Consider the following 12,757-nt stretch of genomic DNA (forward strand, 5'->3'; position numbering starts at 1 on the left):
CTCAGCCAGCTGTTTATAGGGGTGTTTAATGGCTTCAGGATGACTCCAGACAGCTGGAATTTAACTAATTGTTTGTATATCCCATTTTGAACATCATTTCCATCAAACGGAAATGGTAATTGATTTTTGAAAGACAACGAAAAGCACCACTTATGTTCCTCACTGTTCACCTTTCAATGTCCTGGTATCAACATGAGTGTGAAGGTGACACATGAATACCGGAGCTTTTAGGAAAACCCAACAGACAGCCACCAAAAGTCTTACAGAAATTGCCTCTGAATTGTTAAGCTTAACAGATGCAGTTCAATTCAGTTTATTTCTTTTGCAAACTCTTTACATTGTTTATATATATGATATAAAAGAACAGCAAAATACTGATCTACAGTAATGAAGTTATATTTTTTATACACACCTCAGCAAAAATAAGTATTTTACAGCTATTCTCTGTATGGTTCAAGAGGTAGAGTTACCTTTTCGGTAAGATACTCCCATAGCTTTATATACATAGAAATCCATTCCAATAATAGGAATGTACAGTTCTACAAGTACAATACATGTCAAACAATGATTCTGATCAGCAGCTGGACACAGAAAAGATTCTGTCTTTAGATTTAAATCATTAGAAATGATCAAAAGAAAGTAAAACAATTCTAGTCAAACATTAACACTTTTACCGTTGTCAGTCTAGTTAAAAAGTTCAAAATTAAAGAATTTGTTGATAAATGACGAGTCTTCACTAGGGAGGTGAGAACAGTTATTTCTTCCCCATTATTTGTCAGCTAAAAAAAAAATCCCCAAATCCATTTAACCACACCTCTTGCTTCTGCCTGAACACATAATAATGCCTCCCTTAACTTTCATAATCACCAAAAGTTAAAAATAAAACTGATGTTAACGCACATAGACATAATCAGTAAATTAAAACACAAATAAAAACCGTAGCGTAATGTATTATACTGTTGCTACACATACAACAGCAATCAAGCCAATAAAAGCAAGGGAAGGTGCATAGAGAGGTGACTAGATCAGATGGCCTGGACGGACCAGCAGGTTTTGTGCATGTGGACTGGGGATCATTGTTAAGGACTTTGGACATGAGCAGAGCCACTACCATGTTAAATTATACATTTTAAAAGAGAAAGCTGGAATTGAATTGTGTCAGCCTCATGGCTAAAATGGTATTTTTTCACATGATGTGGCATCAGTATTAAGCCACAAAGTGCCTGTCTGTGTGAGGAATACGAAAAGTGAGGAATTTTCACTGGATTTAATTGGTTAATAAGCAGAAATTAACTGGTTCAGTAATGGCTCTGTATAAAATCAGATGATGGTGTAAGAGATTCCTAAAATAATAAGAGACACGCAAGGAAGTCCACCGCCACAATGTGTTGCAAATTCCTAACTTAACACATCAGGTCTGAAACTCTCCTTCCAACAAATGACAACACCTTCAGTTACATCGGCTTCAAAGGATTACTGGTCACATAGCAAAATGTGTTCCCTCCCAAAAGAAGCACATTAAACATTAACATAACATTTAAATGCACAGTCTCTTCAGTGTGTGCTTGAAAATACTTCATGTTCAAAAATAGTTTGAGGATGCATTATTCTTCCTAAAAAGAAACACAAGTGGCTCCATGAAGCACACTCATGAAAAAAACTAAAAACCTCTGTTTATATATGTATGTAAATGATATAAAACCATTTAAAAAATATCCTCTCTTCATATAAAAACATTCATACCCCAGGCTTGGTGAAGTGAGCCTGGGGTGGTACTGTAAAGATGCACTGATTAAGTAAACGGAGCTACAGCAGCAAGCCCAGAGTGCCAAGGCGGGCAGGGGCAGGGACTGGAGCCTGCACCTGGGCTTGCTGTGCTCCCACAGACAAGTCCACCCACATATTGGCTTGCACTGCTTTTATTCTCTATAGCAGTGTTCCACGCATGGAGGCAGAAGGAGGAGGGGATCTGTCCAGGCTTGCAACGTCTCCGATGGGTCCCTGTCCGACGGCACTGTCAGGATCACTGCAGTACGGCTGTTTTAGTATTGAACATATTCAGACTGAAGGGACTAAAAGGAAAAAAATGGAAAAGCAGAAAACAGCAGTGTGTTAAATTGGAGAAGCCAACTGAAAATGTAAAGGCAGAATGAGATGAAGTGGGTGCAAAAGTCTGCTGAAAAGTCTGTAAACTGTCTTCATATCAGGGGGAAATTATTGCAGTTGTGGGAAGATGTATTCTGATTCACCATTTAGATGTTTGAATAATCCTGTAATTGTGGCCAATAATACCCAGATTTACACAATAGATTTGTACCATACTTGAGGGTAATATTAGAATCACACAGAAATGGTGGTTTATCACATTCTGACTAGAAAATAAAGTTCATCTGTCAATGGCAAGTTATATATATATTATATATATATAGAAAACAAACAGTACGTTCCCAATACTTCTATTTCCCTGCTTTTGACAAGAGCTAAGGCTTGTATGCCCTATCTTCAAGTTAAAAAGCCATGTAAACTTCAAGTTTGCACTTGGTCAAGAACATCTTTAAAATAGTAAACAGTCACTTAATATTTCCGGACTAGAAAAGTAAATGGAACAAGGACAGCCTTGTGTCTGGCTCTCCAGCAGCTGCAGGGGGTTATAAAAGAAGAGGATTAGTTTGATGGGTTCCAGCAGATGTTGGCACAAAATGGAACAGGCAATTTCTACAGTACATGAGAAAAAAGGAGATGGACATGGACCAAACAGCAGAGAGCATTCATACAACACTCCCTGACATATTCCAGGCTACTGCTTCTGTTCCCTCTTTCGATGTCTAAGCTGAAAAGTAAAAGGTAAAGATCTGATATAGGAACCTAAATGCTTTCCTATATTTGCCTATACTCCTATACTTTCCAGGGTATAGGAGCCTCCAAGGGTTAGTTTAGATCAGGGGCTCTTCACAATCTATAGCACACTGCCCACAGGGCCTCTCAAGGTTCAGAAGATGCAGCTACAGCAATCGCACTATACTGCAGCTTCCCTCACTACCCGGTTGACATTTTACCACGTCCTTACTGATCTTTCCTCTCACCTTCATCATCAGCAATGAATGCTAACCGATCAACTACCTGCCTCTACCAGTGCTTATCCTATGCTCTGTCTGCACCCCTTTTCTAGATTATAATGTTTCAGTACATGCAACCTTGAGGTGCGGAGGCCTGGGACCTTGAGTTTAATCAAACTGTCCAGCAATCTGGTATGCATCAGCTGACCAGCTCCATCACTTCATTCAGAATGGTGAAAGTAGCAGCCACTAAAACCTTAAGATCAGGGTCTGCAAGAAGTCCAATGTAACTAATTCACAAACATATACAAACATAAACATAAAGTGCAAACTCACCTATATGAGGTACTAAGAGGTGGCATTGTGAACAAGCCGCCTCTTGATTGGAAAAAATAGTCACAGCTGGTCTAAGTAATTAGTACTCAGAGGGAGTGAATTTGAAGGAAGAGACCTGGGATAGGCTGTGCATGGAATTAACCACATCTCCAGTCTAATTAAGAGTCTTATAAGAATATTTTAGAGGAAAACAGTTTCAGTCTGAGTCTAGTCTCTATTATGGAAAGATGGAGAGTGAGAGCACCAGAGGAGAGTTCTCATTAGTAACAGACTGGGCTGGCTTACAGGCCTGTGAGACTTAGGGAGCGAGAGATGCTTGAGAAATCACAACTTCAGGTTCCTAGTCTGCAGGTGCTAGACAGGCACCAAATGTGTTGTTGTTTGACAGGCACAATTTGTTGAAATATGCTGCAAAGGAACAGGGTTGGCCATCTGTACAAAGACACACTAACATACTAATCTGAATGAAGATGACTGTGCAGTCTTCCCTAGGAGGGGAATACTGAAAGAGCTAGAATCCCAAAAAGAGGACCGAAAAACAAAGACAGACCTCTTAAAATGTGAAAAGCTAAGGTAATATGCTGCCATTGTTGGGATAGAGATGACGTGTGTGATGTCATGCATCTCAAACCATAGAACTCAGGCCCTTTTTATAGAAGGATAAGCCTGAATGTTGTCCTCCAGCAACATACTGGCTATAATTGGGAAAGCTGATGATTGAAAACATCTGTAGTAGTCAGCTGAACTAGTAATGAAACACACTTCTAGTGCTGTGAAAGTCTGCCTTTCCCAGTGATAAAGAGCAACACTAGAGCTGTGATTGTCCACCTGTGGTTGAAAACAAGACTAGACTACCCCTCATTCCTCTGTAGCTAGGCCAGGCACCATAGGTATGCAAGGCATTTCAAGTCCTTCCTGGGCTCTGCTGCCTCTGTCCTCGTGAAACACGGAACAAAGTAGGTACCGAGGGCTGTACAAATGTTCATGATCTCTGGCCAATATGCTGCCAAAAATGGTTACAATTTTCATCTTAAAAAACTGCACCAACAAAGAAATATTAGCAGCAGAACAGTGACTAAAATAATAATGCAATACCACAGAAGCACTTAAACATCTTTCAGTTTGATATCAAAGCAATTACTGTCATGGAGTCCTTCTCCACAAGAAAACAATTTATTCACATGTCATTTCTTAAGTGCTGCACTGCATTAACGGCTGCCAGGTGGAAAACAATGACAATGACACTAAGTTTTTTTTAGACTAACATACAAAGTAACTAGTCTTTGAAAATATTAGATTTTCGACCCTAACCAAATCAAGAAGCCTGTGAAAACAGAAGATAAATCAGAAAAGAGAGGATAAAAAAATGGGCAGCAACCAGAGCTCCTTCAACAAGCAGCTGCAGCCATACCAAACACTGCTCAGTGTTCTATGGCTTTGCCACTTGAACCCATTCACATTCGTCTAGAGCTAGTGAGCTCTAGTCTAAAATTGAATGAGCTCTTCAGTTCTGTCTGTCCACGAGAGAGACATGTGTCTTTCACATGGCGATAGCCCTGTTCTAGGGCATTTGCAGGAAAGACCTCCTGTGGAAGTTTGAGCCTGTTTACAAATAAAGTCATGAAGAGACCGAGAGTTTAGTTTCTGGAGAACGAGAATAACTTGTGTAAATTCATGATCAAATCTATTACCATTTTAGCCCTTTTAAAATATAATGGGTTTTATTGTGAGAAAATTTAAAGAAACAGTTTAAGTGTAATACAAAAGGTAGATAATATCCAAAGGCTCTAAAACAAACTCAGCATGTTTGTTCAGATATCCTTAAGAAGAATGACAATTTTAAAAAAAAGGTTAGCCTATACACCTATTTACAGGTGTTTCCAAAAGAAGCTTTTGCAAGAAAGGCAGCCATCTCGCTCAAGATCCAAAACACCTAGTCTCTCCTTTCTCATTAAGAGTCTGAGCTTTAATACAGCTAACAGTTCATCTGAGAACATTCCCACTGCTTGAGTGGTATTTCCTGTACAGTTAACAGCAGCAACGGAACAGACATGTTAGTAGCTTTTAGTGTTAAAACACAAGAATGAGGGCAGAACATGATGTTCCTGAGTCAACATCTGAAGAACGGTCTTTTAGCAGAGCACCACAGAAAGTCCAAGGGCATAGAGCTGCAGGGAAGCAGCGTCACCTCCAGCAAGACACCTCTCTTCTCCAAGTCCACAGCAAAAGAAGAGCTCATCTCTGTCCAATTTATGTAGTAACTATTATTTATTGCCTTGTTTTCTGTTCCACATCTTATGATCTGTGATTTAAACCATGTGCACTACCTGGAAAATTTATTTGCAAGCTCCACTACTCTGATACCATACGAGTTAACAGGCTCTACTACTCTGATGTCATATCAGTCAATAAGCTCCACTACTGTGATGTCATACAGTACCAGTCAACTCTGCTTCTCAGTAGGTATACTAGTCTAGTTTCACTACTCTGATGTCATACCACTGAACAGGCTCCACTACTCTGATATCATACTAGTCAACAGGCGCCACTATTTTTGATGTACAGTAATACTGGTCAATAGGCTCCACTACTGTGGTGTCCATCCAACAGACTGATCTACCTAAGAATCACCAGAAACATGAGCTCTTTGCTCTCTCGCATTCCCCTAGATCCCTGCTCTGAGACATCTGAAATCCTTGTACTGCTTTATCACTTTTTGTCTATAGCAACTTACCTCACTTTCATGAACCCTTCCTACGGTATCTGCAATGTTTAGAATTAGTATAAATTCCCGAATTTCGTAGAGTTTTTGCTTTTTCTAAATCTGGTCCCAGACATGATTCATGCTGGAGAACACATGTAACCCAGTTTGAAATTTTTCAGGCAGATGATTTGACAATTCATGAAGCCGCAGCTAAAGTGTGTATATGTGCCTCTTTCCTGATGTGGTCTATCTATTACTGAGGTACGTTTAACTGGAAATGCAGTCAAAAAGAGAACAAATCTATATATTCTAGATTATTACGTTCCAATACCACAATGTAATGAAGGGATAACTGTATAGGTTCAATGATAAACAAGAAACTGAAAAAGTAATGTTCAAAATAAAAACATCAGTTAAAAAATAAGAGTTAAGAAATCCGGGAACTGACAAAATGAAATCTGTTACTTGTGAAAGAATTACAGAGCAGGGAGTTAGGGGTCATTTCCTGATAGAACATAGTTCTTTCTTGAGTTCACAAGTGGGGAGGGTAACTTGTGGCAGAAAGTGCAAATGGAATTCAAACACTTTTTTTTTTACACATGCCCTAGAGCAGGGGTTTCTAATTCTGGTCCAGGACATGATTCATCATGTTTTATAGACGTTTTCAGACAGTGTCTGAGCTAATTTAACATGGATATACACTTACTGTAGTTCTCCAATGTTAAGATCAAATTATGACAGCTATGTATACCAACATACAAAATCTGCAGCATTTTTTACATTGTGAAGATGTAAACAATAATTTAAGAAATACTTTTCTGTTTTTTTCTTCTGAAATTTCTCACATCACTTTTTTCTTGAAATTACTATTGATTGATAAATTGAACACATTAACCTGCAATTACAAAGCCAATAATGTAAGCATTTGAACTCAAATAAAACTAGACTACTTCACAGGGAATATATTTAAATGGAAAACGATTTTAAATGGTTTTAAATGGTTTGATTTCACTTAAGAAGGGAACGTCAAAGAAATCTAATCATTTTAGCAGACAAATCCATGAAGTTTGCAAAGAAAAATCAATACCAAAAAAATCCTCCCAAAGAGGAAATTAATTAAACCACATACTGTATATACCATTTCTTCTGAATCATTAGGAACAGTCTGAAAAGTTAATTTTGGAAAATGGGAAAGTTTGTGTGGGCCAGGAGGTGGTAGGTGGGTGGAATAAGGCAGGTTGTTGCGACACAAAGGCAAAGGACAGGAGCCAGTTCTGTGTCTCTTCACTAGCACTGAGACTGTTAGAAATGGAAAGGTAGCAGCCGCAGGAGGATTAGTCTTAATAGTTGTAGTGATAATGGTAGCAACGTTGAAATTGTAGTAATAGTAGCAGAAGCAGCACCTGCAATGGTAGCGTTAGCGATTTATTTTAGTAAAGAAATGATTAATTGGGAAAAGTGGAGTGCAAACTGCTGTCCAGGAATTAAAATAAGAGATAGATGCTGCTTGGAGAACTTACAGGAATGGACCGGCTCAAGTACCGTGCTGTTGAAGAGCTGAGGCCACTGTAGGAAGGTCTGTAGCTGCCGTAATCATCTGCCAGTCGGGTGGGGTAACTGGCGAGGCCATTGTGGTGGAAGGCACTTTTGTTGGTACTGCTGCTGTTGGTTGTGGTGGTACGGTTATACTGATTGTTGTTCAGCTCATGATAATTTCTAGCATCAAGTTGGGTGCTGCCATTTAAGTAACGGGAGGAAGGGCTGAGGCCGAAGCCTGTCCTCGCAGGGGACGGAGAGGAGTAGGAGGGCGGCTTCCCTTTGCTCTCTGTGTCATCGACAGCCGCATACAGGTTACCTAGGGAACTGGCTAGCCTGGAGTTTACGGAGAAGCTGAATTGGACACAAACAGGGGAGGGAAGGTCAAAAAACAAAAACTAGACAAAGAACACAAAAGATGTGCACACACTGAGGATCAGGCCTGAGCTAGCAGCAGCAGCATGTTATGGTGCCCTACAGGGAATGGAGGGAAAACACAGTAGGGATGTGGGTAAGCAGGGTTTAACTCATGTTTTATTTAAGACACAGAGCTTTATAAAACATTGCTGTAGAAGTAAACCAGTCTGTGTTCATTATAACACGCTTTATTCAGCTGGGTATCACACACCATAAATCACAGGTGTATAGCTGCCACTCTACTAACATCATTTTAGCAATCTAGGGTTTAACTTGATGAGATTGAAAAAGCAATCTGCACCTGTTAACTTCCTTTTATCTATGATGGGAAAGACTGAAAAGGAGGAAACAAAACAACTTACTCTTCCTTTGAGGCTAATTAAAAGATTGCAATTTTGCTGAATGAGCGGTGTTAAAAATGACATCCAAAAATGTGAAAATAAATAAAATGGTAATGGTTTAAAAGGAAACTACACACCTGCTTACCAGGTATAAGTGATCCATGTTTCTACACTTATGTTCAAGCAGTACCACATACCATTACAGCAGGAAGCCAGCATTTCCATAAAATCCCTTTTAGTTTAGTGCATTTGTGACCGTGACAAGCACATCTTTAACAGCAGACTGCTGAAAGCAAGACACAGAGAAAGGCACAGCAGAAGATGGAGGCAGAGGAAGACAGAGAGGGACCATGGGTACAGGAGGAACATGGAGGTGAAGAGAGGGAAAGCAAAGGCAGGAAAGGAGAGCGAGGTGGTGGGTAGAAGGAGCAGTGCAGTGGGCTTGCTCACCTCTTCAGGTTGGAAGCGGAAGAAGTGGAGCTTCTGCCAATTCTCCTGGCCGTGGCCGAGCTGGAGGGGGGGACTTTGGAAGACTTGAGAGGAGACATGGATCCCTGGCCACTCACTGTGGGGGTAATCCTGTTTTAACACAAACAGCCACCACAAAGCAGTCAGCATTTTGTATTTCCACAGCGACATCACAGCGACCTATAGGGCAAGATCCATGAATGTACTGTTTTACAGGTCAGGAATGACCGAGCATGGGAGTGTGTTTTACAATGTGGGACTTACAGACACTTCTACAGCAGAGTTAAAGGTTAAAAACAAGGGTGAGGAGCATCACAGATTACCGAAATAGAGCCCCGGCCATTTTGTGCTTGAAAATAAAATGTTACAACACTTGGCCAAACAGAAAATATTATTCCTCTGGGCAATGCGATACCACTGAGAATCTCTGGAAGGGCCCAGTTATATTCAAATTTTAACTTCATCTTCTGCATAAAACTACAGATGACTACGCTAGCAGTAATTGGAGGAACAATTCTCTTATTTTAGGCCAAGAACCGCACAGGGCATTTATCTGCTTTCAGACTCCACTGTGTAACTCGTTGCACCAGGATTCAAACTTTAGTTAGAACACTCTTTTTCACGTGCTTTTGAATGCACTTACCAAGTGTTTCTATTGCCCCTTACAGGTAATACAATTGCAATAGATCTGGATGACGACCTAGTCCTTAACAAAATCAACTGATTGAAATGCTTAAAAATAATACATAGGCTCACAGGTATTAAAAACGAACACCAGACTATACTTCTTCACTGGAGATCACAAACAGAAGATTGGAGAAGAGGGTGAATACCAGCTGTATTTCCCTCTAAGCTGTATTTGTTTGCAACTATGCAGTAACCTTGAATGTCCCCTGCACAAAACGTTTTGGGGTGTGCAACTATTTAGGAAGTAACACCTTCAATACAGCATATATCATATTGGCTAAGAGAACAATGCAGTTCATTCTTTTTGATTAAATCAGTGGTTCTCAAACTTTTTATCAACTGGGCCACAACCGTGGCTAAAAGCAAGTCTCGCTGGCCGCATATATTCATCACTACTAGGCCTACCTTATCTGCGTGCATAATAGCTATTAACCATGTGCATGTATCTATACAGAGAGGTTGGAAAAGTTATGGTATAGTACACAAGGTTTTTTGAGAAACAGGACATTTCGGACAGAAGTCATTCATCATCTGTGCAACTTCAGAAGCACTTTACTTGCACAGCTGCTGAAGGACTTCCGTCCGAAAAGTCCTGTTTCAAAAGAAACCTTTTTTACTACTGAAGTACACTGCAGTTACTCCCTGGATTACACACTGAAACAGCTGGGTGATCTAGGACACAAAGAGCATCATGCAGGGAACCTGGGCATTTGCTACAACCCAGACCATTTCAAAGCCATGTCCATAGCAGCACTTTTCTTCAAGCTGCAGTTTGATTTCTCGAGATTGAGGGCAACAGTGGAAACAAGTGTAATGGCAGTGAGATTTAGACACAAATGCCATTTCTGATAATGCAAACATTTATCTGAAGAAAAAAACATACTGTGATAAACTCTAGGCTTTGGAAGGAAACTTGCCTGATGGGTGAGAACAGAAGTGTCAGTAAACGGAGAGAACAGATGGAAAGTACACAAGAGATGATTTTTGAAAATCTAGTATGATAAGATCTAACTGGAGCAGTAAGAAAGGGTTTATTGCCTGTCTCTCACAAAAAGTCCTTTCAGGCTAAAGTATTGGTCTTCGTAATGATGCACTTGGGGAAACTCTCTCCAAGAAGGAGAAAGAAAATCACCTAATCTTTCTACAACAGCAGACTCCATCTGTGGGCTCCTCTGACAAGTTACTGAGGGCAATAGGACCTACAGGCACTTCTATCTCTCTTCCTTTGTCGCCACAGGATCATGTCAAAGGTGACAGAAACAGCCAAATCACAACCCTATACATCTTATCCTTCCAGAGCTTTCACATTCTTGTTTCCCTCTGTGCAATTCATACACTTTCCTGCTTACTTAACCTAGTTAAAATAACATATATATGTTTCGAGTGCTTCCGATCTCCTGATCTGTTCTACCTACAGACTGTTTCCAGTCTGTTTTATCTCTAGTCACATCCATGGGAACAGTGCAGGGGTGAACAGGGGTTAAGTTTTTGCAGAACTTGGTCACCTCCGAATTGATAATGGTTATCACTGGCACATTAGCCGTTTTAACATCTGAGCTGCAGGTTATCAAGTCCCAGCTACACACTGGAAAAGAGTTAACCCTCTGCAAGGCCTGCTGAGTAATATAAGCAAAATTAAAACGGACCATGAAAGTACTAACAGCCTGAATTTTAATTTTAGTCATCCACATTAGATTCCTCTTTTCCCTGTGTTTCGTTTGACTAAGCTATGGAAAGTAAAATAGCCATACCTGAAAGGCTGAGATGGGGATCTTGTGTGCATTTTCAAGTCTTCTAGTCTGAAAGAGAGAACCCTACTGGGGTTAAAGAAATCCACTAGAAACTTTACACTCTTATTCCACTGAGAACGGGGAATTCTTTAAGCAAAGTTTGACTTCAGTCTAAGGATGAAGATTTGTAAGAAATGCGTCTTCTGCTCAACAGCAGGTCATTTCTCATTTAGCTGGTATGAAGTAAAATTTCTAAGTATAATCTCTTTGGATCTACTAAGAATCAGTTGTAGTAAGTAATTTATTCTTCTTGAAATGCTTAACAAGATTTAGCATGGCTGCCACTTGAAGGACTGGCACTGCCACATAGGACATCCAAGTCATAAATGTGTATTAAGTAACTCATGACCCCACTTGGAGCTGACCTTATTGCCTCACTGTTGTAAATGAAAACTGAATACAGTTTATCGTGATCAAATTGCAGTCAGCCAGATGAGTCGGATATTTAAGGACTCATATAAAATGGATTCTCTCATTATTGTGAGGTTGAAGGCTCACAGTGTCTCATTACTGTCACATTCAGAACTATGTCAACTTAGTTGCTCAATAAAGCAGCAACTAAGCAATGCTTGGCATGTTCTCTATGTCTTTCGCTAACTTCACATTTCTTAAATGGAAAGTGAGAAAGCAATTTAATATTTTTCTGATGTCTATCTTAAAAATCCTTTCTGACCGACCAAATGCAGCGGTTCATGCATTTAGTGTTCACATCTTCAGAGAGAGCATTGATTTGCCATAGTCTTGTTTTTATAGCCTGTTTTTCATCACTTAAAAAAGCTCTCATCTGAATCTCACTTTGCTTTCACAATGTACTTCTTCAATTGATTACTGTCAGCTTGTTCCATACTCACAACACCCTTCTTCATTATTCCCCATATCTTGAAAAGAGCTCAAATCAACACCAAAACAAAACAGATTCCTCTTCATATTTCACAGTTAGCAAGAATGCCAACATTAGCTTCACCGTTTTTTATGTCAAACATACAGTACACCGAGCATGTCCAAAAAGCATACTTTTCATGATATGCTTCCCCTTGCCTTTAAAGTGTAGTTCTGCAAAGTTCAAGTTGCCTCTTTCTGTGGTCTGCCCTTGAATGCCACATTCAAGCAGGCAATGTTCAAAGGTAGTTCTTGACATTTTGTGTTCTGAAGATGCCAGTTTGTGTTGGAAATCTCCAGCTGTTGCTTGTCTCATGATATGCACTTGTATCGTTTTCCTGGCAGGACTACCAGTACACCAGTAGCTTTTCAGTTCCTAATAATAGACACTGTAGTGAAAAGTGGTAGGTTCAACTTGTTGGGGATTCTTTTATAGTTATCCCCAAATTTGGGTAGTCAGTGAATAGTGGCCTGCAGTTTTCAAAGAGCTCTCTATCCTCTGCCTTCTGTGTTACCTCTATTTATACCCCAGTGAAACAAGGA

At 39.9% G+C, this 12,757-nt stretch overlaps 1 protein-coding gene across 8 annotated transcripts in view; it reads right to left on the reverse strand.

Moving 5' to 3' along the window:
- Positions 1-297: 297 nt before the first annotated feature.
- The window catches only part of cdc14ab (cell division cycle 14Ab), an 82,844-nt gene continuing 70,384 nt past the window's right edge, over positions 298-12,757 (reverse strand). For 3 of the 8 annotated variants that reach the window (XM_088598860.1, XM_088598859.1, XM_088598865.1), the window contains 4 exons: positions 11,297-11,359; positions 8,841-8,969; positions 7,617-7,986; positions 298-2,072 (listed from right to left, as the gene is read on the reverse strand). In XM_088598860.1, coding sequence (XP_088454986.1) covers positions 2,043-2,072; positions 7,617-7,986; positions 8,841-8,969; positions 11,297-11,359 — 592 coding nt within the window. In that variant the 3' untranslated portion in view covers positions 298-2,042. The remainder of the gene's footprint in view (positions 2,073-7,616; positions 7,987-8,840; positions 8,970-11,296; positions 11,360-12,757) is intronic. The other 5 variants (XM_088598863.1, XM_088598862.1, XM_088598866.1 and 2 more) reach the window with 3 other exon arrangements.

This window comes from Lepisosteus platostomus, chromosome 11 (genome assembly GCF_059453375.1).
Source record: "Lepisosteus platostomus isolate fLepPlt1 chromosome 11, fLepPlt1.hap1, whole genome shotgun sequence".
Taxonomy (NCBI): domain Eukaryota; kingdom Metazoa; phylum Chordata; class Actinopteri; order Semionotiformes; family Lepisosteidae; genus Lepisosteus; species Lepisosteus platostomus.